This window comes from Rhinolophus sinicus, linkage group LG10 (genome assembly GCF_036562045.2).
Source record: "Rhinolophus sinicus isolate RSC01 linkage group LG10, ASM3656204v1, whole genome shotgun sequence".
Lineage (NCBI taxonomy): Eukaryota > Metazoa > Chordata > Mammalia > Chiroptera > Rhinolophidae > Rhinolophus > Rhinolophus sinicus.
Genome location: NC_133759.1, coordinates 88,986,442 through 89,014,245, shown reverse-complemented (window position 1 = coordinate 89,014,245; position 27,804 = coordinate 88,986,442). Strand labels below are relative to the sequence as shown.

The 27,804-nt window shown below is 46.9% G+C and overlaps 2 protein-coding genes across 2 annotated transcripts in view; one reads left to right on the top strand and one right to left on the bottom strand.

Annotated features, from left to right (window-relative positions):
* PDE6A (phosphodiesterase 6A) overlaps window positions 1-13,987 on the top strand; it is a 59,248-nt gene extending 45,261 nt beyond the window's left edge. The window contains exons 16-23 of the mRNA XM_019734308.2: window positions 919-1,006; window positions 1,202-1,302; window positions 1,687-1,794; window positions 8,090-8,153; window positions 8,445-8,519; window positions 10,017-10,100; window positions 11,637-11,784; window positions 13,661-13,987. Coding sequence (XP_019589867.2) covers window positions 919-1,006; window positions 1,202-1,302; window positions 1,687-1,794; window positions 8,090-8,153; window positions 8,445-8,519; window positions 10,017-10,100; window positions 11,637-11,784; window positions 13,661-13,740 — 748 coding nt within the window. The 3' untranslated portion in view covers window positions 13,741-13,987. The remainder of the gene's footprint in view (window positions 1-918; window positions 1,007-1,201; window positions 1,303-1,686; window positions 1,795-8,089; window positions 8,154-8,444; window positions 8,520-10,016; window positions 10,101-11,636; window positions 11,785-13,660) is intronic.
* Window positions 13,988-24,275: 10,288 nt separating this feature from the next.
* The window catches only part of PPARGC1B (PPARG coactivator 1 beta), a 93,979-nt gene continuing 90,450 nt past the window's right edge, over window positions 24,276-27,804 (bottom strand). Inside the window, exons 10-12 of the mRNA XM_019734379.2 lie at window positions 27,425-27,546; window positions 25,450-25,604; window positions 24,276-24,568 (exon numbers count right to left, since the gene is read on the bottom strand). Coding sequence (XP_019589938.2) covers window positions 24,468-24,568; window positions 25,450-25,604; window positions 27,425-27,546 — 378 coding nt within the window. The 3' untranslated portion in view covers window positions 24,276-24,467. The remainder of the gene's footprint in view (window positions 24,569-25,449; window positions 25,605-27,424; window positions 27,547-27,804) is intronic.

Genomic DNA, 27,804 nt, shown 5'->3' with positions numbered 1-27,804 from the left:
TTCATTACCTAGATATGAACAGCTCCCAGGCAGACTCACTGGCCAGGGGAGAGTCCTATTATCCACAACTTCCCACTTTCTCCTCCCCTTTGCGTCTGGGTAAACTCCCTCAACAAACAGAATAATGACACCCTAATATGTCCATGCCCCAATGCCCAGAGCCTGGGAATACACTGCCTAACATTTAAAAGGGACTTGGAAGATGTGAGTAAATGAAGGATCTTGAAATACAGGGATTATCCTGGATTATCTGCGAAAACCCCATATAATCTGAAGGGTCCTTATAAGAGAGAGGTAGGAGGTCAGAGAGGAAATAACATACTACACTGCTGGCTTTGAAAATGGAAGATGAGCCACAAGCCAAGGAATATAGATAGCCTCTAAAACTAGAAAAGACAAGGAAACAGATTCTCCCATAGCATCTCCAGAAAGGAAGGTGCCCCTGCAGATCCATTTTAGACTCTGAATTCCAGAGGAAATCAATGGCTTCCCCTAAGACTCAGGTATGGAGGATCTGGGGGTTGGTGATCTTTAAAGTATGGCCCAAAGCCAATGTCCATGGATGGCGATAGGGGATACATAAATCTCTAAAGTTGCATTTGGTATCATGTGTGTTTGGGCCTTTTTCTGGGGATAAGGGTTCACACTATTCAATAGACTCTCTAAGGAGTCAATGACCCTAAAGAGACCCTCAGAATCAGTTATGGGGAAAGCTAAAGCCTGAGAGTCCAGAGACCTGATATCTAGTTTTCTTTCTCACTCTCTCACTGTGTGACAAGTTCTTTCCCATTCCAGGACTTCAGCCTCTCTGCTGGCAGAATTAGGAGGTGGCAGGACTGGTTGATGTCTTTAACCTTCATCTTCGCCATTCCATGTTGACTCTCTCTCTCGGTGTCTCTCTCTTTCTCTCCCATTCAGGTCCCAGAACCCTCTGGCCAAGCTCCATGGGTCCTCCATCTTGGAAAGACACCACTTGGAGTTTGGCAAGACACTGCTGAGAGATGAGGTAGAATGAGGGCCATCAGTACTGGCTTTGTGGCTGCCCAGGAGCCCCCATCTCATGTAAAACCTGAGCGCAGCCAGGCAGCTCATTTCCCATTGGCCTGGGCTGCCTCTCCCATCATCTGGGGTGACCACTGGTAGTCGGGTGATTTTACTGCCAGCATCACTTCTCACATCACTCGTATGGTTTTCTCTTTAGGGCCTGAATATCTTTCAAAACCTCAATCGCAGGCAGCACGAGCATGCAATCCACATGATGGACGTGGCCATCATTGCCACAGACCTCGCCCTGTATTTCAAGTCGGTATTTCTTTTCATTTTAAGAATAACAATAGCAATGATTATAATAATAACAAGCACTGTAGTTCCAATTAATTTACTATGGACTCTATGCCAAGCACCCGGCTTGTGCTATGGACCATTAACTCGCACGACAACTCTGGAAGTTAGGTATTGTTACTCTAACTGTGTAGATGGGAAACAGAACCACAGGAAAAGGTTCGCGAAGATCAGATAACAAGTCCATGACAGAGTCTGGGTTAGAAACCAAGGCCTTCACTCTCAGGCCTCGGTTTGTTAATTACATTGTTTTAATACGTCCCTGTCTGAAACAGCCCATGTTAGAAGCGCAGGTGTTGCCTTATTTTGAGATTTGCTGCGCTAACAAACTGGTGTGTTTTGTAGGAAGAGGACAATGTTCCAAAAGATCGTGGATCAATCTAAGACATACGACACTCCACAGGAGTGGACGCAGTACATGATGCTGGAACAGACCCGGAAGGAAATTGTTATGTGAGTGGAAACGGGGCTTAACCCCAGGGTCAGAGGTGAGGTGCTGCAATGACCGGCCTGTCGCCCTCAAGAGACCCCTGGGACCCTTTCCGTTTTAGAGGCCTTTGACATATAAAAAAGTAAAGTTATGCCAAAACAAAATTGCAGAAATTATGGTATATGTTTAGTTTTTACAGTAGCACTAAAATTCATGACAATATATTATATTTCTCTGTCTACAGAAAGTATATTATTGGAATTTTTTGTATCATAAAATTCAAAATGTGGGTGGTAAAGTGATGTAACTTTAAAGGTTTTGATAAAACACAGAGCATTTTATCAATTATGATTTGAGTGATAACTGTGTGTCACTCAAAATATGTAAGTTTAATTTTTTTTCAGTGTTTCTTTCTATATAGCAATAGCCTGCACTATAGCTGTGCTAGTCACAAATTAGTTACATGATTTCTGTGACATTTATAGTGCCTTGTTGGCATGAGGTCCAGTAATGGGACTCAAATTTAAGTTTTCTGGTGAAAATCTTTCACTTCTCTCAATGTGCTTCCGTGATTCACCTCAACTGATGATGGGGTGAGAAGTGTAAATTTGAGGCCTTTTGTGAATATGTAGCCCAAGCCAAATGGTCCCTGGCTCCCTAGCGATAGGTCCCCTAGGTGTCGATCATCAGAGGAGACAAGGCCTCACCCAATTCCCAAGGAAGCGTCCCAGATGCTTTCGTGAAGATTCGGCTTGATTAAGTCACAAATGTTGCAAGTCTCTGGGACACAGAAGGGGTGGCTGCTGGGACAGGTTCAGGGAAGGAGGGGCAAGTGGCAAGTTGTCCTTCCCTCAGCTTTGCAGTTGCCCAACCAGGTCTCCACAAACGTCCCTTGATCCTGAGGTGCAGTGTGACCTGCTCCCACTGAACAAAGGGCACAAGCAGGCTACGGTTGCTCCCCGGCAGACCAGGAGCTGCCCCCCTGGACATTTCAAAATGGAAATGTGCATTTGAAGCAGAAGACTTGAACAAGTGGAAAGAAACACCCTGTTCTTGGGTAGAGGGACTTAATGCTAAATGTTGTCTGTATTCCTGGATTAATGATTCATGGAGTTCCAAGGAAAAGATCTACTTTATTGCTGGGATAATTAGGAAGCCAATTCTAAAATTCTTATGAGAAATAAGTATGCAAGAATAGCCAGAAAATTCTGAAATAGAAGAGAAACAATAGGGAGCAGCAGAACTAAAGGCAGTTCAGTCCTCGGCATGAGGACAGGTGAATGGGACAAACCTGAAAAACAATGCCTGTGCTAAGAGTGGATTTTAGACCAGTGGAGAAAGGGATAAGTTCATGTGTTGGAACCAGGAGGTGATCCGATGGGTTTTTTCCAACACCACCAAGCAATTCTGTAATTCTCAGTGGGCACTGACTGGGTATCCTACAAATTTAACTCACTTTTGACACTATCTACCTGGAGATAGTGTCAGATCCCACAGGTTAAGGGCTCAGTCCCACAGGTGGGCCCCACTTCAGATACTAATCCCAAATCCAAGTTGTTATCTGTGATTCTGACCACCTGGTTATAAATTGGAGGTTCCCACGACTCCCTCCTCGTTCAATTAAATTGCTAGAGTAGCTTACAGAACTCAGAGAAACATTTACTTATATGTACCAGTTTACTGTAAAGGACACAGATGACCAGCCAGCTGAAGAGTTACATTCGCGGTCGGACAATTAAGTTCAAGAACTTGTTGCAGCGATGTTGCTAACCTATTTTTGATATCAGAGGGATTATTCATTATGAATTTGTACCAACTGGACAAACAGCTAACCAACTTTACTATTCGGAAGTGCTGAAAAGGCTGCGTGAAAAAGTTAGACGAAAACAACCTCAACTTTTCACCATTTCATGGCTCTTGCATCACGACACTGCACCAGCTCACACAGCACTGTCTGTGAGGAAGTTTTTAGCCAATAAAAAAATAACTGTATTAGAACACCCTCCCTACTCACCTGATCTGGCCCCCAATGACTTCTTTCTTTACCTGAAGATAAAGGAAATATTGAAAGGGAGACATTTTGATGACATTCAGGACATCAAGGTTAATATAACAACTCTGATGGCCATTCCAGAAAAAAAGCTCCAAAATGGCTTTGAAGGGTGGACTAGGCGCTGGCATCAGTGCATAGCTTCCCAAGGGGAGTACTTCGAAGGTGACCATAGTGATATTCGGCAATGAGGTATGGAGCACTTTTTCTAGGATGAGTTTGTGAACTTACTGTCAGATCTCCTGATGGAGTATTGTGATGGAGTTGAGTGGTCGCAATAGAAACTACTGTGGTCTACAAAACCTAAAATATTGACTATCTGGCCCTTTACAGGAAAAGTTACCAGCTCTTGGTCTAGTGTTTTTCAAATGAGAAACATGAGGCCCAGAGAAACAAAGTGACTTACCTAGTGTCACACAGGCATTGGCGGAGCATCAAGAACTGGAACCCAAGTCACCCCACCGCTCTCCTGTACACCCACACCTTTCTCAGGCTCCCTTAGGCCTTCCCAGCAACCCACATCCTCCAGGCCAGCTGTCATTCCAGGGAGTGCCTAAATGCCTGTCTAGGGTGGCTGGGATGTTTTTACCAGGGATCAGGGAGAAGTACCGAGTTTCCTCGAATATAAGACCTAGCCAGACCATCAGCTCTACTGTGTCTTTTTTTTTTTTTTTAAGTTTTGTTTTTTTTTTAAATTGGAGAAGGGAACAGGACTTTATTGCGGAACAGTGTCTACTTTCAGGACTTTTTTTCCAAGTCGAGTTGTTGTCCTTTCAATCTTAGTTGTGGAGGGCGCAGCTCAGCTCCAGGTCCAGTTGCCATTGCTAGTTGCAGGGGGCACAGCCCACCATCCCTTGCGGGAGTCCAACCGGCAACCTTGTGGTTGAGAGGATGCACTCCAACCAACTGAGCCATCCGGGAGCTCAGTGGCAGCTCAGCTCAAGGTGCCATGTTCAATCTTAGTTGCAGAGGGCGGAGCCCACCATCCCTTGCGGGACTCCAGGAATTGAACTGGCAACTGTGTGGTTGAGAGCCCACTGGCCCATGTGGGAATCAAATTGGCAGCCTTCGGAGTTAGGAGCACGGAGCTCTAACCGCCTGAGCCACCGGGCCGGCCCTCTACTGTGTCTTCTGGAGCAAAAATTAATATAAGACCCAGTCTTATATACTATACTATACTATACTATACTATACTATACTATACTATACTATACTATACTATACTATACTATACTATACTATACTATAATGTAATACCGGGTCTTATATTAATTTTTGCTCCAAAAGACGCAGTAGAGCTGATGGTCCAGCTAGGTCTTATATTCGGGGAAACACGGTACCACTAGCTGCACAGCTGAGTTAAAGAGACATTTACCTTGAGGATGGATCAGGTGAGCAGGAACTAAGCTTGTTTTGGTCAGCCAGCTCTATGCACCTGGGCACTTCCTACAGCTATCAGCTCAAGGTCACTTCCTCAGGGAAGCCCTCCCTGACTTCCCAGACCTAGGTCAGTTTTTCTTATATTATCTCTTAGAATAGAACTCCTTTCCTTCAGAGCAGTTATTTGTTTACACGTTTACATTCATTTGTGCGATAAACGAGTGACTCCCCAACGCGTCTGCAAACTCTCTGAGAGCAGGGGCCCTGTGAATCAGCCCCTGCCCGGCATTTGGCATGCATACATGCACTAGGACGGAGAGATGACCGCTCCCTATGACCCCCTCCCGGATGACCCTCTGCCTGTGGCAATCCCGAGTACTCCCACTGCACATCTGCCAACTCCACCTTTTCTTCTCCCTTCTCTGGGAGAGCTCCTGTGCACCCCTCAGAGCTCTGCTGTCATCTCTTGGAAGCCCCCTGAGCTTCCAACTTGTTCTCATCTTTGGATTATTTTTTTTTCTTTGCACCTTGCACTTCTCTCTGCCATCTCACTTAGCATATTGTGATGATGTTTTTTTTGTTCTCTGTTCCTTGACTGACTGTGAGCTCCCTGCAGGCCTCTCTGGATCCCCAGTGCCTCACGTGGCACCTTGGCCCCAGAGCATGTAAGGGGATGGTGCTGAAGTCAATGCAATGCCTTGTCTTGAGGGCATGAGGCTTTGGATTGGTTTTTCTGGTACCCAGGTGTCCTCCCCCGTCCTCCCCACATACCAGATCTCTGTTTATAAAACACTTCAGATGTGTCACTCCCACCACGTGAGTGATTTTCACATGGTCTGTCCAGCCAAGGAAAGTAAACATCCAGGGCTCTCCTGAAGCCACATGTGTGGACTTCAGATATGGGTACCGATAGGTAACAGGGAGCCAGTGAGTCCTGTGTGCACAGCTGAGCATTCATTTCCTTGATCTATTTGACAGTAAGCATAACACGTCTGTAACACTTGACATTTAGCATAAGGCACGTATTCTAAAGCTATTACAAAGTATAAAGATGTTTTTAAGAAATGTATGCATTTCTGAAAGCAGATTTACTTAAAGAATTCTAGGAATTTTCGAGGGTTTACTTACTTAAATATATTTAAGCCAGTTAATATTTCACAAGGAATTCTGAAGGCCTCCAGACCAGCAAATGGAACCTATGCTGATACAGCTGGTTAGTTGTAAAATCACCCAAGCCGCTAGTTATGGTCAGAGCTCCAGTCTTCTCCAACTATTTCCCCTCTCTCCAGCCCTGCCCATGGGCCTCACCAAGTCGGGATGACACTACCAGGTGCCTTTAACCCACGCCCCCCAGCCTGTAGCCATAGCTGCAGGTCGGGCCTTGCGGTTCTCCTGCCTGAGTTGCTGCAGCATCTCCACTCCTTCCTTCCTACCCTCTGCATCCTCCAAGTGCTGCCAGCCTGCCTTCCTGCAGCACAGCTCTGAAGAGCTCACAACTGAGACCTAAACCTTCAGTAGCTCTCCATGCTTACTGGATACAGCCTACACTCCCCAGCGTGGAATTAACACCAACACTGCGTGGCCCTGGATTCTGGTCCCAGATGACCACGCCACTATACCCCTATCTCTGTAACACCTTCTCAAATTCCCACCTCATCCTCCAATTCATTGTCTACGTCTCCTCCCTTTCCATCTTGTATTGTACCTACCCGTGTAATAATACCTATCTTATCTTCCTAGTACTGTGAAACTCCTTTAAGACTCTATCTTCTAGTCCTTTCTTTCCTTCCCCAATCCCTTCTTCGACTTCTTTTTTAAAATTTCTCCATTCACTTTTTTATTTGTGTCAACATTTTACTAGGCAAACTTTTCAGACATACAGAGAGTTGAAAGAATTTTATACCCACCATCCAGTTCCATCATTAACATATTGCTATCAATTCATCCCTTCATCTATCTGTCAATCCTGCTTATTTTTTGGGGTCCATTTCAAAGTAAGTCGCAGACATCCATGCGCTTTGCCCTAAGTACTTCAGCACGTATATCATTAACTAGAGGTCAATATCTGTTTATACCCCCTTTTCCCCCTTTTAAGGTAAACTATGCCTACAATGAAATGCACAAATCTTAAGTGTGCCATTTATGAGTTTTGACAAATCCTTCCTCTGCTTCTTAAAACAAGGCTTCCTCACAGTGACTGAGCCGCACCTCTCCCCATGCATTACCCAATAGGGAAAAAGCAGTTCTTGGGAGAGGAGCAAAAACTCTTAGATGTTACAGTGGTCCTTGGCCCTCCAAACAGATAGGGTGTGTCTGTGGTATTAAAACTGCATGGCGGAGCGATTGTGGAAAACATGTCTACATAGAGGAAGATGATGAGAAAAAGGCTGAGAAACATTGTTCTATACTAGACAGGAGAAAAGGAACTCTGAAGAAGTGATGAGATGTAAGTGAAATTGATGTTGATGAAATGCCTAGAACAGTGTGTGGCATATCACAAAAACCCAATACCTGATCATGAGAATCACCAGTATTTACTGTGCACATACTATGTCCAGGCACTAGGCTAAGATTTTTACACACATTATCCCATTTAATCTTACACCCACTTCATGCAGAAAGTACCATTATTATTGCAGACAAGAAAACTGAGGCCTAGACAGGTTGGTTTAATTGTAGGATGTCAAACTCCTGGTGATTGACAGAGGCAGGATTGAAGCCTCTGACTTCAAAGCCCTGCCTCCAGATGAACTAGAAAATGACCCCTCTCCTCACAATGGGGGGAGGTCATCTACTAGTGGGGTCAGAGACAGGAGAGACCGATGGAATTAGCCGGTACGTGCAGCCTTACGATGCCTCTGGACTGATGGACGGTGTCCTTTGTCCAGGGCCATGATGATGACCGCCTGTGACCTCTCTGCCATCACCAAGCCCTGGGAGGTGCAGAGCAAGGTATGGACTCCTCCTGGCCCAAGAGGAGGGGAATTCCAGTACTGGTGACAGCAGCTAAGGTGGCTTGGACTCTCTAGCTCCAGAAGAAGCCCACCTTTGCTGCATCCTCCTCTGCCAAGACTTGGAAATCACTTTAAGACTTCTTCCCATGATGACAAGGAAATGAGAGTAGTCGGGCAGGGCTGGGGTTCATGTTTTTGCTGAGCTGGAAACCCAAGTGGGGTGGGAGCAGGGGTAGGAGGATTGGGGCGGGGGCTTGACTTTAGGGGTGGGGGGGTCTGCCTGTTGCAGGTAGCTCTGCTGGTTGCTGCGGAATTCTGGGAACAAGGTGACCTGGAGCGTTCAGTGCTACAACAGAACCCCATTGTGAGTAGAGATAAGATGTGATGTTGGGTGTGTGATCTCATCCCGATGGAGAGCTGTGACCTTGCTGTGACAGAGACATGCCCCCCAGAGATGTATGCTCTTACCCTAGTAATGATCTTTCTCTAATGCAGGAATTCTCAAAGTATGGTCCCCAGACCACCATCAACCTCCTTACTAGGGAACATATTAGAGATGCAAATTCACAGGCCCCCACCCTAGATATACCTAAGCAGAGACTCTGGAGGTGAGCCCAGGAATGTGCCCTCCTAGAGTTTGGGAACCCTGCTCTCATGTGTGTTTCCTTCGCTCACTGAGCTAAGTAGAAATTGACAAGTGGACACCAAAACTTAGATTTTCCTTTCGGTTCCAACAGTCTGGGAGTCCACCTCCCAACGCTCTGTTCTAACACACAGCGTGCAAGGGGAAGGAGGACCTTGCCAAGCTGAGAACCTATCGACAATGAAAGTTAACTTGAGTGGACCATCAGCCAGCTCCCCCACTGGACACAGTTAGAGGGGTCACAGAGTGCCCTGCACTAAGGCGGGACTGGGAGTAAGGGTGGGATAAAAAGGAGAAACATTTTGGGGACAGAACCACAGATATGGGGCCAGGCTAAACCTGTGATGTGCTGAAAATGCTGGGGTACCACATAAGGCTTAGGCAAGGCACGAGGGAGGGTGGTGGGCTGTGACCAGGAACAGTGTCTGAACATGAACAGCAAGGGCTGTGTACTTTGTGGTTTTCTTCTTCCTTTTAACACTTTAAAATGTACAGAGAACAGTTAAGGAACTCTGTGCACCCATCAGCCAGATCCAACCATTAGCAACAGCCTGTCATTATTGTTTTATCTATTCCCCCCTCCTCGTGCATGTTTTAACCTTTTGGCTTTAGTATTTTAAAGTAAATCGCAGATGTTGTCATTTCTTCCATAAATGCTTTAGTATGTATCTCTAAGAGCTAGGAACTTAAAACACTCACAACCACAATACCATTATCACACTCCTAAAATTAGAACTAATTCTTCAGTATCACCTAATCCTCCATCTCTGTTCATTCTCCCTGATTGAGTAATAAAAATAATTTCATTTGATTTGTTCAAATCGGGATCGAATCAAGGGCCACACTCCCTCTGGTAGTTATGTCTCTTAACTCTTTTCATCAGAAGCGGGTTTTTCCTCCTCTTTCTGTGTGTGGTTTTTTTTTTTTTTCCCCCCCCACCATTTATTTGTTGAAGAGGATAGGATTTCTGTTGTCTGGTTTCCCACATTCTGAATTTGATTGTCTGCACCCCTGTGATGTTATTTAATATATTCTCCTATCCTCATACTTCCTGCAAACTGCTAGTCAGATCTGGAAACTTGATGAGTCTCATGTTGGGTTTTTTGTTTGTTGTGGTTTCTGTTTTCAGCCAGAATGCTTCGTAGGTAGGGTGGGTCCCCCTGACAGCACCAGGCCAGGAGGAGCCCAGCACGGTTAACTCTTTCTCCCTCATGACAGCCCATGATGGACAGAAACAAGGCGGACGAACTCCCCAAGCTTCAAGTCGGCTTCATTGACTTTGTTTGCACCTTTGTCTACAAGGTGGGTCTTTCACTTTCTCAGGCCCAAGCTTTTGTCTTTAATAAACCTGGATATCAGGAATAATAAACCCTGGCATGTGACCCGTGGGTAGTATTTTACAATGGCTTCTCCTCTGCCATGACCTCTGATCCTCAGGACAGCCCTCTGGGGTCTTGTGTGATTGTACACCCAGCCAGGGACAAATGACTAAGCCTGATTTCAGACAGGGAAGGGGGAAGCATAGCAGACACATGCCCTCCTAACGTCCCTAGCCGGTAGAAATGTGACAGGTCAAAGTCATTCGATTGTCAAAAGACACGCTGGGATTTCTCCTGGAGCTCTCGCTCCAAGTTAACGTCTCCCTCTTGAGAAACCCAGCGCTCCCAATTCCATGTTATCTGTGCCCCGATCCACCGCCCATTTGTTATTTTTACTTTGACCATGTTACACATGAGGAGGCAGAGGTCAGAGATGAGAAATGACAGGGCCGGGGTCACCAGAGTCAGCCACGAGACAGGATTAGAGCCAGAATGCCTGACCCCCAGGGCTTCTGCTGTGTGAGCTGCAGCCCCTCTGTCAGGAAAACATGCAGATGGTCCCGGAGGGAACACGAGTGCCTCTCTGATACAACACAGACTAATGGGGCTCCTCTGAGTGACAGAGCAGAGAAGCCGCTGCTCTCCACTACCACCTGTAATATTATTAAACAAGGGAGACCGGGTTGAGCACTTTGTGTGTTGCCACACAGCCTTGGGAAGTAGGTGTTATATTCTACTGAGTATAACTCAGTAGACTGAGGCCAAGCTCTATAGGTGACCCGCCCAAGGTCACACAGCTTGTGGCAGAGCCTGGATCCGGGCTCTGAGCACAGCCGGCCCTGGATTTGCCATTCTGGTTTTGGACAATTCTACTCCATCAATCTTCATCTCAAGTTCCTCACCCTACAATGTGGGCGTGACAAATTCTGTTTGTGCTCAAAGGCATTAGTTTTATTCTCAGGGCTAAGAGGACGTACGAATCCTCTTCACAACATCCTTATGTTTTGTGTACGAGAAACCATGTGATTTTGTATCGGATTTCACTCCACACGTATTTACTGAGTGTCTGTGTGTTAGAAGAGGCTTCCCTGAGGAGGTGACGTCTACATAGAGGCCTCAAGGGAAAAGAGGGGAAGTTAGACTGTTTAGCCAAGGAAAGAGCTTGTGCGAAGCCCACAGAAGGCAGGATACATTCCAGCAAAGGACAGAGATCTGGAATGCTCGGAGGGTTCCACATTGCCGAGCGGGAGGGCACTGGGCCTGGAGGGGTTTGCAAACCTTGTGAAGGAGTTTGCGCTTCATCCTGTAGAACAGGGGTTGTCACAGCACGGTTTTAAGCAGGAGACGGATAGGCTTTTGTTGACTGGAAGTCACAGTGTCAGCATGCGCACCGCTGGGTGACAGGACGCCGGCCACCGGCCCAGGCAGCTCATTCCAGGGTTGGATATTGCCAGCTGTGCCTCCGCCTCGAGCCCGGACCTCGGGCCGTGGCCCCTGCACCAGAGGCTCTCTCTTCCAGGAATTCTCCCGTTTCCACGAGGAGATCACGCCCATGTTGGACGGGATCACCAACAACCGCAAGGAGTGGAAAGCACTTGCTGACAAGTATGATGCCGCGATGCAGGCTTTGGAGGAGGAGAAGCAGAAGCAGCAGGCAGCCACACAAGGTTCGCGAAAGCGGGAGGACAGGGAGCCCAGGACGCCCACAATGAACACTCAAGCTCTGCCCAGCTTGGCCTCAGAGTCTCACACACAGGTCCTAGTCAGGCATTCCCACCATTATGATTGTCCCCACTCTACATAGGAGGGAACTGAGGCTTGCAGAGGTGAAGTGTTGTGACCGAGTCACACAGTGAGTGGCAGAGCCTGTTTCCCAAAATTGAGGTTCCCAGCAAGGATTCACTGACTGCCAGTGTAGGACACATTCCAATTCCAAGGCTGTGGACATAGGGCCCTATTCAGGGACAAAGGAGAAAACCTAGCATTATTGGTTGGAAGGAATTTTTGAGGCCTTCTGTCTGATGTTTGAATCCTATCTATATCGTGATGGGCCTTTGCTTGCACACTACCAGTGATGGAGGGCTCAGTACTTTACATGAAAGCTTCTGTACCACTAGTAGAAAGCTCTTCCTTGAATTGAAATTGTTCTGCTTGTTGAAACTTCCACCTAGTGGCCATAGTCCTGCCTTCGGGAATCAAATGGGATTTGTTTGTTTCATTTCTTCCAAAGTGACAGCACACTTCCTCTTCCCCAAGTCATTTGTATTACTGGTTGTGTTGCCCTGATTCCCTGTCATGCAGGGTGTCATGCGGGGGTCTCAGCTCCCGCTCCCCACATAAGAATGCAGGACATGGTGAGGCCAAAAAGGAACACCCACGGAGCCATAGCAGGGGAGTCATACCACTATATTCTCGCTGGGGGCTGGGTTGGAGACACAGGAACCAGAATCCACACGATCTGCAACCTGCCGTCCGCTTGTCTGCCAACCAACCTCACTTGCTAACTGCAATCTGCCTCTCTGCAATCTGCAATCCGCAATCCACAATCCACCATCCGCGCTTGCTAGCTTAGCCACGGCAGTTATATTAGTGGCTAATGGCTAACTGGTATCAGCTGATAACCAACTAGTCACAGCTGATGACCATCTATTACCCGAGCCGGCATCTTCCCACGTGAGGCCGAGAGCCTGGAAAATGCTCTCTGGGACTCTGTCCCCACACTCCCTCACAGGACATGGCTTCTGGTCCCCACTCCACCTTGACAGTTGCCCCTGGGCATGGTTCTTAGCATGGATACTGTCAGGTCTCCGGCTCTGCTCTGCCCTCAGTGTGGGGTGATTCTGAACTGGCAGCTGCAAATGTGGGGCCTCCACTTACTTGTGCTTTGCACAGCTCCAGGAGGTGTCCTGTATAGTACAGTCACCACAGGTTTATATCCTAATTACAATTTTCCAGAAAATGGCAGGAAAGTGTCCTGAGGAAGAAGTGTCTTTTTCTAATTTGCACAAATTGTCTTATGGACTAGTGGCAGGTCTCTGCAATCTTATAGCCCACAGATGTCTTTTGTTTGGCCAGCATTTTAAAAATACATATTTGCTGTCTGCATTTTAAAGTTGGTATATCTATGATTTTAAAAATCCAGATTCCCAGCGTTTCCTTTTAGAAGATCAAGATTTGGCCGCACTAATCTGGATTTCTGCATGACAATAATTAGCTAGAGCTGAGTGGCAGCTATCTCCGTTAGAAGGGACAGATGATTCCCCCAGTTTGTCACAGGCCCCACCACTCCCTTTTGTCTCCCAGACATTGGTTCCAAATGTCGGTTGCCATTTATCATCACGATTGTGCTGTTTTTTCTTAGTGCGGAGAAATAGTCTTGGTTTCTCTGACTCCCCTTATACTTGGCTTGCCTTCTGCATGTGTGGTTATCTGTTGGCCTCTGAAAGCCCTTGAATTTGCAACTGTTGGTTCACACCAGGGCAAAGGGGAAGCACTCTGCAGCCTCCTCTCAGCTGGTGTGTTCTCTTTCCTGTCTGATTGCAGCATCCGCAGGAAATCAGCCCAGGGGGAACCCTGGCCCAGGAGGGGACACACCTGCTTCCAAGTCCTGCTGCATCCAGTAGCCCAACAGGGGACCTGCTGGTCAGAATGGCACTACCCTTAATGAGAAGAGCTCGCCCAAACCAGTGGCAAACTGCACACCTTCTTCAGTAGTAAAAGAGTCATAGGATTTGAAAGCTGAATGAGACCTTAGTTTACATCTTATCTAGTGGCTTTCAAACCTTTGTTTCAGCCTTGAGAGCTTTTAGTGAACGAAAACCAACATTCTAGCTTTTGTAAACCCCAATTAAATATTTAATTAATGCCAAACTCACCTGCTTGCTCAGAATCATTTTTGTTCTTCCACTGTCATTGTCTATTTTATTATAAAAATTATCATTCTCAAAAGTAGAGAATTATGCAATGAATCCCCACCTACCGACCACCCGATTCCAATAGCCAGATAGATATTGCCACATTTGCTCCATCTCTCCTTTTATTTATATATTTTTTTCAATTTTTTCTTAGCTGAAATAGTATGTGAAAACAAACTCCAGACGTATCCTTTCACGCCTCTGGGCATTTTCTAACATAACCACATCATTATCACATGCGACAAATGAAGCCCTAGGACTCAGGTGTGGTCCATGCTGTGATGAGCTGTCCAGACCCTTTCCTGAAGAACGAAGGACTTGTGGCCCCAGAAGCTGTGAGTGCTGTTGGCACACAGCCCTCAGTGTCAGCCCCTTTGGGGAATACCTCAGCTGCGTGGAGACACTTTGTCCAAGGTCAGCCCGTTTCCCAGGGTGACTGCATCCCATGACTGATCCACGGCAGGTGTTAAGGCCTGGCCATCGGGGCCCAACATAGGACATCTCTGCAGGGCCATTCTAGCTCCAGGACTCCTTGTGGGGTCCACCAAGGCTGTCATTGGGCTGGTATTGCTGCTCAGCCTCTCCCTCTGCCCACTCCTACGCGCTCCCTTCCCTTCCCTAGGCGTTGGTTCCAAGGTCACACCTTAATTATCACCAGCAGACTAAATCCACTGCAGAAGCTGCTCTCTGGGAAACCCAACTTGTGACGGCGGTCCTTAATCAATTCTCCCTCACTGTCACAAAACTATCTTTAATAGTTGGTTTGCTTGACTCTGATCTAAACACGTTTAGTTGGTATGTCTCTTAAGTCTCTTTTCTTCATAACAGTGCTCCCTCCTTTTTCCTTTGCCTGTGACTTGTTGCAGAAGCAAGGTCAGTTGTCCCATACTCTGGATTTATCTGTTTGCTTCCTTGTGGTGGCAGATGACATGTCCCTCTGTCCCCAGTTCTCCTCTAAGTGTTGGCTCTAGATGCTTTGAAGAGAGGGAATACGGGGCTCCTCCAAACTGTTTGTAACCTCTCTTTTTAGATAAATGAGGAAACGGAAGGCCAGCTGGGGATGGCTAGGCAAAGTTCATGGCACGTTTCTCTTGATTCCCTCCAGAAGCAGATGCCCAAGATCACAGAGAACATAGTGTCCAGGGCACACGTCCCCGTGACTTCCACAGCAGATCGATATGAACTCCTGACATATGAGCCCTGCCCATATTTGCAAGTCATGATGTCAGTAGGGAGCTGGGGCTGGAAGCCTCATCTTTTAACTCCCGAGTTAGATTTTTCTGTCCTCCTGAAATTCACACTCAGAGCTTGGTCTTTTATGCAGAGGCATGTTCTCTTCGCACGCCCCATGTAGTGGTTGAGTGGCAAGGTAAAGAGGAGAAATAAGGGTCACCCAGGAACATACCGGTGATGCTGCTGGTCCAGGCTGTCCCTGGGGCAGGTTCCCTCTGCTCTGCCTCATTCTCAGCCTTCCCCATCTGTCAAATGAGAGTCATACTCCTTCCGATGCTTCTCACAAGGCTATGGTTAGCACCAAATGAGACCATGCATGAAGAGGATTGCACCTAATAAGTGCCTTTGATGTCCTAGGTACTGTGTGCACTATCTGATTTCATCCTCACAACAACCCCGTAGGGTAGAAACTATTACTAGTCCCATTTATCACGTGATGAGGAAAAGACTCAGAGAGGTTAAGAAACCTGCCCAAGGACACCCAGCTGATAAGTGGTGGAGTCGGGACTCAAAGCCAAGCAGCCTGACAGCAGACTCCAGGCTTGTAACCATTTTCCCTGCACCATACTGCTTCTGAGAATCAATTTTATTTAGGACCTTTGAGTTCATCTAAGCGAATCATCTTGTTTCATAGTTGGGGACACGACGGACCAAAGCGGTGGATTGTGCAAGTTTGCACAATATGGAAGTGGCAGAGCTGGGTCTCAAATGCAGGTCTTGAGGCTCTGAATCTCCCATCCTATTCCTTTGCACCACTGAATGCATTTTTGAAGGGATTATTTCTGTGACTTAGGGGCTTGGTTGCCTCCCTAGCTGTGTACAGTCATCAGGCGACAGATAGGAGCCTGTCTTGTTCATTCTATAATTCCTGATTACATTAATTCCTGGGCACCCCCCTGCAACGGATGGAGAAGCAGCCGTACTCTACTGGAGTTCACCATATAGTAAGGCGGTGACAGACACTGAGCAATCAATCACACAGATCACCTCTCGAAGGCCTTCAATTGACGCCAGAGAACCCCGCCACTACGTGCAAACACCCCCATTCGTTTTAAAGGGAAGAATCATGATGCATTCCCTTCCAACCAAGGAAATTCAAACAATTTCCAGATTGAAAAAAAAAATAAATCGCCTGAATAACGAGAAGCTAGTTTCTGTAGGTAATAAACAATTTGAAAATAGTTTGCCCATAATGAAATGGAATGGTTTATTGTACCTCTTCTTGTTTGTATAATTTTCTTCACCAACTCTTCAGCACTCGGGGAGTACATGGATATCTTGGATTCAGACTGCAGTTAAAAATGCTAACATTAAAGCAACTTCAGGGCAAAAGAAAGGCTAAACCCGAGAGTGTTTTGAAACCGAGGAAACGCACACACATCCAAGACTTGAGTCTTGGTAAATGCCACTTCGTCACTGCTCTCGCTGGGAGTAAGTGGAGCAAGGGAAACATTCCTAGCTCACCCAAATATGTGCACAATTCAAATCTGTTCTCCACATCCTCTGACCGGAAGTTGCTTTCGAGTTGTGAATTGGTGTTTTTGCCTGAAACCGTCTTTTTCAGCACATTTATGTAGTGTGCTTGTGTGAACAAGTTGCTATACCAAAACAAGAGCGTCTTTGTTCAGAAAGTGGTAAGCGTTATAAAAGTCACGGCAAACACCAGTAATGGGATATCGGTTATGTGAGGTAAGTCTGAATGACTCATTATGACCCATGAAAAGTGTGGTGAAGGAAGAAAAAGGGAGCTCAGAAAATTCTGGAGGGTGGGGGGGGAACAGCTTCACCAGGGTTTTTTCTGAGAGGGTGCCACTGAAACCAGAATCCTTTCCCCAGTTAGCAGGCAGAATGTCCCTCAATGAGCACGCAGGACCAATAAAGAAAGACACATCTGGGCAGGGCTGTGGGTGGTATTTCCTTTTTAATCTCCATAGTGTATTTGTTACGTTTATTTATAAGCAGATCACTTCACTATTTACAGTACATGAGCATAGAGATTCTACAGTTTCTGTGATGTAAACAATAACTCCACAGGGGGAGTCTGAGAAAAGAAGCCAGTTCTGAAGTATTTACAGACATTAAAATAGAACTTTATGCTCACAGAATAATAATACATAGAGCAATTTGGTTAAATTATCTATGAAACTATAGAATCTGACAATGTACAAATACAGGAAAACATTTCCTCATTTAGAAGGTAAGACAGATAAATCACACCAGAAATAAAATAGGGACGATGACAACCACAATAATTAAAAGCAAAGATTTCTTCTTTGCCTCTTACGGATAAAGTTATTTATATAAATAAGGACACAACCCAACAAAATGGAAAAAATATATAAAAATCCTCTACCAATTAAAAAAAATAGCAAAACTAAAAACTCGATTCCCAATCATTAGCAGTGTCCTTTAAAAAATTAAAATTTAGCTTTCTATTATAAATAACAAAGCAAATGTGTCCCTCTGTGTAGGTGAAATTCTTGCACCTTTCTCAAGAAATGCATCAATGTAATTCCACACATACACACAAACACAGACAGGCATACAGGCGCATGCACACACACACGCACAGCCTTGCACTCATGTACCCCAGGCTGTAGTTACCTTGTTGAGCTTCCTAATAAATAATGCCCCCTACGGTAGTACCCCTGGGGATGCCCAAACCTCACAAGGTTAGCCATTCCCTGGTTTGACCCTGTCACAGAGCCGGGGAAAGCCCTGGCTTCCTATTGCTCAGAATTCTCTAGGCTGCATAGTCACACCAAGAGAAAAAGATTTGAGTCCAAGATTTGGAAATGCTGGAAGGGACCGTAGGGACCACCTTGCCCAGTCCATTAAGGCTAGCTACAGACACCGTCTCTTTAGAAACCTGGAGTTGGGGAGACAGAGATCGTGTGTTGGTTTCAACATTACCGAAGCAGCTACCTCTGGAAGAAGCAGGTGCTCAAAGCCAATGCTAATATCATGGCACAAGGAGGTGAAGGGGGTGGGTGTGAATTTCTGGAGCAGATTGCACCAAGCTGGACTTCTGGATGGTCGTTTTTTCCCCCAGAAACCATCTGGAAATCAAGGTGGTCCACTTCCCTGTTTCACTGACCACCCTGACCACATACCCCTTGAGATTTCCAACCCGTTTCCAGCGGAATCAGAACATCCCTCAAGAAACAAAGTTGGGAAAAGGTTATGACTTTTTATTCCTAACACAAAAACACTTAAGATTTTTAAATACAAAAGAGAAACAAAAACAAACAAAGAACAACAAAAAATAACCTGTTTGGCTATTCAATGGACCCTATCAAAGGTCATGGCCAGCCCCCACTCAGAATCCTGACACCCAACCTCTTTGCTTGTCCCGATGGTACAGTACGGGCCACCCTGCAGGGGTTCACTTAACAAGGTCAGCAGCTGGGCTGCCAGTATTGCAAGTACAGTAAACCCCTCTCGGGCACCTGGACACACGGTCCATTTTTATCTCCTCTGCCCACAGGAGAGCTAGTACGCTTCTCAGTCAGCAGGCGTCTAAGTGGTTGCTTCTGGAGTCTTCCGACTGGTGTTACACTGGGCTCTAAACACATAGACAGTTCGCTCATGACATTACATTTCATTCCCAAAGTGGGTGTTGGACAGCCAGGTGGCTGAAAGGATTTATTTGCCTTCCATCTGGGTAGCTGGTGGATACAGTCTTTGGCCACTAGATGGCCACTAGACGTTGATAAGGCAAAGTGCTGAGGTGGAAGCGAACCAATCCCTTCACAAGTCACCCAGAGCAAGGCCAGCAAAGTGGAAAAGGAGGCTTTATTAGGCTCCCTCGAAGGATCCTGACAAAAAATACAGCAGAGGGGGCTCTAGCTATATAAACACCTCTTTGAGGTGCTATTGAATGGCCCAGGGACTGACTACCTACAAAACTGTGTTTTCTAAGCCCCCAACTCAGGCAATTGGATTTCTGCACTGCTTCTGGATGTGCAAGACATTCTGATGAAATGGAACATCTGATAATCGGCCCCCCTCAAACCTTGAAGCTTCAGTCACCGCTGCTATACCACTAAAGAAACAAAAAAACAAAAGCTGCCCTAAATATATGCAGTGTGATTGAGGCCTCTTGTTGCCCCGTGTTTTACAATCATTTGAAAGACATGTGTGAAAAGTGCCTAAGTTAAGCTACCTTGAAAAAACAAAAAACCAGTGTATTGCTAGTATTAGTGACTGAGAGCAAGAGCGGAACAGCCAAGTGGTCACAACATTCGGATTGAAAACTATTTGGTGGGGACGATGACATGGCTAATGTGAGATTCAACATTGCCACTTAGCCAAGCTGGGTTGAAATGCTCACCATCCCCACTAGAAACTATGGCTTAGTTCTGTCCTGGGAAACTGGCCTCCTCCTGTCAGGTAGCTCAGCCAGGACCAATGTGGGTTTGAATCTGTTGCGGGTTGGTTACCTTGCAGAGAACTTCACCCTGAACATGAGCTGGACACAGCCAGAGAAGGGAATCTTAGCCTATCAGAGGCGAAAGGGACTTGAGTATTCATCCCATCCAATAGTCTCATCTGCTAGATGAGGAAACAGAGGCCCAAGATCACATAGCAAGGAAGAAACGTCAGATTTCTCACTCTGAGATGGCTTATCGTTAAAGGACTTGTTCTGCAAATCCATTTCAATCAACAGCGTGATGTTTTTGTTTTGTTTTGTTTTTTACAGAAATAAGTACTAAGATCTAAACTCCCTGTTTCCTATTTCTAGGACTTCCCTAAGATTGGCTCTCTTGTTGCTGTTTCGGAAGGTGTCTCTGCTCTCTCCTCCCTCACACCAGCCCCCTTCCCGATGCCTTGTCCCTATTCCTAGGAGAGCACCTCACACAGCCACAGGAGACCCATATTTGCCAGTGTAGACACATGGAGCCAGGCTGAAGTGTTGTGGTTTTCTCAAAGTGCTTTTATTGGTTCAATGCAAAGTCAGCCTCTGCCTACTTCCTAGACATTGTGCAGCAAACTCCCAAAGGCTCTCCCACCCACCCTCATGTTCTGGGCCAAGGGCATCTCTGTGCATGTGGGTTTCCCAGCTCCCAAGCTCTCCCTCCATTTACCCTGTACCTCTGGACTTGGCAAACAGCCCTGGAGACCATCTTAAACATATTGCACATAAATACTAACTGGTTTCCTTCTTCCTCAGTGGGAAGGGATGAGCGGGTCCCTCTTCTTTGGCCAATGAAACGATTAGGTCCATTTTAGTTGCTACTGTACATCCAATTTCCCTCCTTGGTCGTATCCAAGGGCAACTGCTACATCTCAGATGCTAAAACAATTACTGCAGTTTTGACGTCAAGTGACTCAGATCATATCCTCTAAGGTGGCTTCTGCTTCACAGTTGGGAGGACCTCTCTCAAGCTGTAGGTTTAGCTGTGATTTCAACTGAACCCGAGGCCTGGGATGGGGTTCAGACCTGTTCACGCAGAAAGACCTCACTGTCAATGCGTTTTGTGCCCACTCCACTCCCTACCTGCACAGTGGCCTGGGCATGCATATTGCATATGCCTAGAAGAAATCGCTCTCAGACATCACTAAGCATAGGCTTTAGGTGATGAAAGACTTCTTATTGCATCATCTCTTCCTACATCAAGATTTGGGTATTGAGTCTTTGAGCTCAGAGCATTCCTTCCTTCCTCCTCCCGCCCCTGAAGCCTTGCCTCTCTCCAGGGCACATCCCACATGCGACACTGTCAGATCTCATGGGAGATGCAGACCCCTGACGGGTGCTTTTTGACTCCAAGGAGTTTTCTGGTTGGGGGGCAAGGTGTGAAGGGGTGAGGGGGTGGGGCCTTAGCTACACTCCATCCATTCATATTCTTTACCTCTTTGATGCATTTTCCTTCAGTAACCAGAGCCCCCGAGAGTGAGGATTCTGATTCAGCCTTGTACTGACTGAGGAAGGAGATGGAAGAATTCCACTTAGCGGTTGCATCGGATATTTTTGGAAAACACCAGCACGGCACAGAGACGGACAGTACAACCTGCCCTGCGTGGGCGACTACCAACACAGTCTACAGTAAGCTTTATGGCAATCACATGTAAACGTCATCGAGAGCAAATACTAGGACAAAGCTACAACGAGATGGTTGCCAATAGCAGCTGCTCCCTCTGGGTTACTGCTTAAGTTGGTGGGAAAGAGACCAAGGTTGACTAGTTTTCCTGGAGAGACCTCGGAGTCTCCTTGGTAAGTAATACACAGCACCGAATGAGTCTTCTGGACAGAGGTGGTCTGCAGGGTCAGTTAACTTTAGACCCTGTAGCTTTGCATGTGCGGGATGGTGCGCAGAAACGGCTTGATGTCCTTGACAGGTATCCTCTCCCATCAGTGGCCCCCAGCTCGGACCTTGGGCACACCATGTCCCACTGCCATGCTCAGGTCTCTGCTCTGCTCAACGGCCACGTTTAAGCCACTCAAGAGCCCTGTATTTATCTGAAGTGAAAGGAAAGCTTCAGCTGACTCGGGAGAGACTTGTCCTTCACTAAAAGTCTGCATTTCTTGACCCTTAAGTATCACCCATCCATGATAGAACCTCTGGCCTAGTACAGTCGAGGAAGAAGCCAATAGGAGGGGCTTAGAAATGATCTAATCCAACTCTGAATCTAGAATTCTTTCCTACCAGCTTCCACAGGGTGAAATCTATGTAAATTACTCCCAGTGCAAATGAAGATTCAGGGCAGGCAGCAGACACATTTAAATTCCATTCCATTCCATAACCATGTACTGTGTGCCTACTGTGTGCTAGGCAGTGAATAGCTATAAAAGGAATTTAAAATGGTCAGGTCTATGCTGTGCAAAGTCCCCTTTTTTTGGTCCATTCTTATAAATTCTGCCTTCTCAAATATGTTCATGTCTGCTATGGCACCCCCCTCAATTCCCCAAATGGGATTGCGGTTCACAGTAATATTGGGAGTTCTGTGCCAAGCAGTGGCTTTAGGGGAATTTTCTCTTACAGATACAGGACATGACAGACAGGAATGGGCCAGCATGAAATGCAGCCACCATATTGTTGTTGTGTGATGGAAACCTTTCGAAGATTAGACCAGGATATCAAATAGGTTAAACTCTGACTTATTGGTAACGTCTGCCCAGAGCACTGTAATGAGGACTCTAATAGCATGACCAGGCTCAAAGAACATGAGTGCTGTGATCAATTAATTATGTCTGCCACTGGCCAAGGATGAGGCTGTACTAACACATATGCTGATTGTATTTGCCATCTTGAGCTAGACACTGCCTTAGCAGAAGCTAAAACTGTTTGTTAGAGCTGGCAGAAACCCTAGAGATGAACTTGCCTAATTCTCCTCCTCAGTCCATTTCACAGAAAAGGAAGTTGGGACCCAAAGAGATCAAGTGACTTGACACACAGGAGCACATTCCTTCTAAAGCCTGTCTCCTCCAGCCTTCTCTGTACCACCCAGGACAAGCTCATCAGCTCAGTTTACCTACTGAGGTATTTGAAAATCTTAAAAAAAAAAAAAAAAAAAAAAAAGTTAGCTAGTAGTTCTCAAGGGACTAGGCCTGGCATTAGCAATAGATTACATTAGCTTGTTTCATTTCATGAGTCAATTTCACACTTTTTTAAAGCAGCAGGATTTTTTATCTTTTCTTTTTAAATATGCAATTTTCCCAAGGAACCCTGATGTCTGAAAGAGATCAAGTGGGAGCTGCTCTGTCTGAAGCACAGGCAACGTGCTCACATCATACCCTGCCTGGCCGTATTCTCCTTCATGAATGGCCCCCCAAGGCACCTGCAGAACATCCAAGCTGGACAAGGCTTTGTCATCACTCAAGAACACAAATTTTAAAGTAAAACCCAATTAGAATGTCTTCAAAGTGGAAAAGGAGCTTGGAGATTGTCGTATCTGTCCCCAACCCTCACACCCTCTTCCTGCTCCCCCTTCCCCATGCCACCAAAAAACTTTATAGACAAGCAAAGGGAAAGACAGCTGAAGGGAGTAACATGGGTTGGTGACTGGCCACTCCAGGTGTGTCCCTGAAGCTCTGATGGCATGTCCACAAGTGTAGGACCCCCTGGATGAAAACACACACCAGAGCTTGACCTCACCTAATGCTGGCAGTCAGCAGCTGTTGCCTTGACTCCCACAGTGAGCCTGAAAGCTTCTAGCCCCCTGCCCAACAACGCTGAACTCACCTCTAGGGAGAAGCCCCCAAAACTTCATATCTTTACCCCAGCTACTGCAAGCACATGGGACCAGGAATCAGGAGGCCTAGTCTGGGTCACTGCTCTGCCCTCACTGACTGTGGGACATCGGGCAAGTCATTTTGCCTCTCGGGCCACTGCCTGCCTCACCTGGAGAAACAGGAAAAATGCAGTTTGCCCCGCCTTCCTCATAAGGTCTGCAAAGATCTTGGCCTCTTGGAAGGACACATGGCCAGGCAGAAACTCTAAGTGCGAGCTGGGCACCAGATGAGAGCTCCAACTGTAACTGGACCTAAACTTGCGCAATGAGAGCTAGGACAGGGCTTGGCAGAAAAGACCCAGAAACATCTTTCCACTGCTCCTCGTTGTGGCTGCAGGCCGCACTTCCCTGGGCATCAGCCTACCAGCCACCCAGCACCTCTGGGGCATTCTGGCAAAGGGAGCAGAGCAGCTCAGTGGCAAACACCTCACGACAGTGCATAGTTAAAAAATCAAGGAAGCAATACAATAACCCCAGGCACAGTACATCTGAGCCATAAATACATTATTTTAAGGATATACTTTTTTTTTCTTCAATTAAAAATGAGTTTATAATCCTGATTCTATTCACAAGTAACAATTTCATCATCACACACTACGGACAAGAAATGTTATGGTGAACACAGCTGCACGTCTACGAGAGGAAGTCGGTCGGGAAGGAAGGGGAGATGGGTGACTGAACCAGCACTTGAAGATGTACCCAGGACAACCCGTCGGAAGCGAGGACACTAATGTGGCAGTGGAACGTCAACACCATGGAAACTCACAGACAGAAGCAGCTTTGTTCAATGTAAACATTGATTTTTTTTTTTTTTTTAAAGGACAGCAGTTTCAAGTCTCTCTCGCTCACGTGTGTTCTCTCACGCGCTCGCTCTCTCTCCTTCTCATATACTTATTTTCTTTGAAAACGTAAACATATTGAAAGGGCCTTGTCTGAGGTATTGAGGTATTCCTCGAAGGTTAAGGCTGTTATCAATGCAGGCTCTTCTGGGCCTCCTTCAGTAAGCTGTCAAAATCCATGGCTTCATATTTGTTTTTCACTGACGCAGGAAGGGCCTCTTCTGAATTGGAATCTGGGCGGGGGGTGGAAGAGTCAGTGAGGGGGGGAGGCAGTCAGCAACTTAGAAAGGCTAGACAATCAGAAAAGCTGCCACCAGGGTCAACCCCATGGAGTGGATGTGGCCCAAAGGCTCAGAGCACTGGACAGCGAACGATGGCTCTGCCATTCTGCTGTGACCCCTCTGCCATGTCACCAATGTCTCAGGGCCTCAGCTGCCCTAGTTGTAGGATGGGGGACCCTGAACTAAAACATCCCAGAGCTCCTTTCCAGCTCCAATATCTTATAATGACCTCCCTATATAGATATGGAACTGGGTCCCAGGTGGGGCACTGCCTGACCTAGAATCCTGCTAGGTCTCGTGACACTCAGCCCTGTGCTACGGACGCTGCATCGGACGCTTCCCTACAAATAATTCTCTCCTAAATTGTACTTCTCTGTCCTTCCTCAACGAATTTGTCCTCAAATAGCGAGGGCATGGTGACAATACTGTTTCACAATGGCCCCTTAAAGGACCGCTGCCTGTTGGGGCCACCATGCCATGCCCCTCGAGGAGGCAGAGCAGCAGCTGGCCCTGTGAGGTCAGAGAAACAGTAGTCACGGTTCTGCCTGCTGGCTGTGGCCACAAGGTTGGACCTTCCAAGAGACCACAGGGAGCCTGAATCTCTCCTTTTGGTACCAATCCTGGGAAAGGACAAGACGGACCAGAGACCAGAAGAAAAGCAAGATGGCAGCCTCCAGGCAACGTGGCTGCAAAGTTACACCAATCAGCACACTGGGACTTGGGTGAAGGGGCTGTGTCCAGATGGGGCTTTAGGTCTGGGTTTCATCACAGGAGGTCTCTGCCCCTCATGCTTTGGGTCTTACTGGAATGTGGCAAGGGTCTTGTGTACTTACCGTAGTCAGTGTATCTGGGCCAACAGAAGTGCCGGAGGCCTCCGTAGCTCAGCTGGAAGGAGGGCTCGTTGCGTTTCCGCAGGGTTGCGCCATTCCTCAGAGAGAGGGCAGCATGCTCAGAACACCGATAAGTAATGAAGCCATACTTCTCACCTCTAGGAAGACAGGACAAGAGGACCATGTTACTGGGCCAACTTGGTGGACATGGTCAAACCACCCATTATTAGGTGAGCAGCAGAAAGCCACAATGATTCAGTCATCACGTCGCATGACACCCCTCCAAGGACAGATGACGACAATTGCTAGGCTGACCCCTGCAGTGTAACAATAAGAGGTGCTAGCCACCACCACCCAGAGCCCCACACACTCCTCAGATCTCTCTGGGAGTGGGTGCTGCCGTCATCTCCACCTCGGGGATGAGCAAACAGGCTCTGTGGAGTTCAAACTTGGCCCAAAGGCAAGTGGTAGAGCAGCGTATCCAGACTCAGGCTTCCCTCCATGAAAGCCGATGCTCTTCACTCCCATTTCCCTCGTGACTCTCATTTTCTTGGATGTGCCTACACCCCCTTCCTACCACACCTCATCCTTCAAAGCCAGCCTCTGTCACCGCTCCTTGGCTGCTGACTCGGCCTCACCTGCCCTAATATTGCTGGTATTCTGTACCCATCGCATCCTTCATGATGGGTATGTTACATCTGCCTGCTGTTCAGCATCCACTCCCCTTCCCCTGAAACCACTGTGTGCTCAGGTGGGCTCAGGGCACCAGGGGAAGTCACGTGACTGTGGCCCTTCCTGGTGACAGTGACTTGTTCAAGAATGAGCCTGTCACCCAAAGTGGAATCCCAAAGAACCCACCCCAAGTCTGTGTTGGAACCATAAGGCAGACTCCTGCTCCTCCTGGGAGGAGATAAGCTTAGAGCTGGAGGCAGCCACTCTGCCTGAGGGAAGCCTGCCTGGGCGGGACGTCAAGGCCAGGAGGGTTACAGGCAGTTCTACCCCCCGCCCCCCCCCCCCAGGACCCTTCAGTTCCATGAACAAGAGAAACTGACTGATACTTATATGCACCTGTTATGCAGACTCAAGGGCAGACTGTGGAGTTCCCCTACTGCTCAGGACAGGCTTCCCAATAGTGGGTGCTTAATAAATACTCAACTGAGTCTCCTTTCCTGACACTTCTCTGAGCCAGGCCAAAGTTGGACCCCTTCTGTATCTTTAACTATCTAAGGCTGGTATTAATAGTATTTGTGAGACTTGTGTGTACTTTTAAAATCTTAACAAATTGACCTTTCTCTTTAGAGATTAATTTGCTGGCTTTCTTTTTACATGTTATCTGTATTTGGTATCCTGAAGACCGGACAGAAATGAAAACAGTTCCATTTGTGCAATGGCTCTTTAACTGTGGTAAAAACACAAACCATAGCATGTATCATCTTTACTGTCTTTCAGTGTATAGTTTAATAGTATTAAGTACATTCACCTTGTTGTGCCACAGACCTCCAGAACTTTTTCATCTTGTAAAAACTTAAACTATATCCATTAAGCAACTCCCCTTTACCCACTCTCCCCAGTCCCTGGCAAGCACCGTTCTAACTTTCTGTTTCTATGAATCTGACTATTCGAGGTACTTCATGTAAGTGAAATTATATAGTATTTGTCTTTTTGTGACTGTCTTATTTCACTTAGCATAATGTCCTCAAGATTCACCCATGTTTGGAGTTATGTTGCAGGATTTCCTTCCTTCTTAAGGTTGACTATTTCATCACATGCATAGACAGTATTTTTATTATCCATTCACCTGTCTATAGACAGGTGGGTTGTTTCTGCCTCTTGGCTATTGGGAATAATGGTGCTCCAGGTCCGGGCTGTGGATTTCATTCCATTTGTCCCACGAGTCTTCCTGGCCATCTTCTGTGTGGCCAGCCCTGGATCGAGACTGCTGCCCTCCCCACCTCTGCCATAGCTTGACTCCACTCACCTCTTGCTTCTCGTCAGCACCTGGCACTCTACGATCTCACCAAACACTTCAAAGCGCCTCTTTAGCTCGCGGGAGCTCATGTTGCTGGAGAGATTTCGAATGTACACCATGCGGCCTTCGCCCTGCTCGAGAAGGGGGACACAGTTACTGTCTGGCTTCCAGGGGGCCCTTTGCGGGCAGGTTCCCATGGAGTCCTTGCCCCAGTCCATGACACCTGACTGAGTGAGTGACACCAGCTGGGACTAGAGTCAGAGAGAAGACAGGATAGGCGCTATCTCAGGGGACTTGTCCTGCTGGAGGAGGGCAGCTGCTGAGTGTTGAATGGGGAAGTGACCCCTAAAGAAGCAACTGCTTCCTTGAAGGAAAAGAGCAGAATGGAT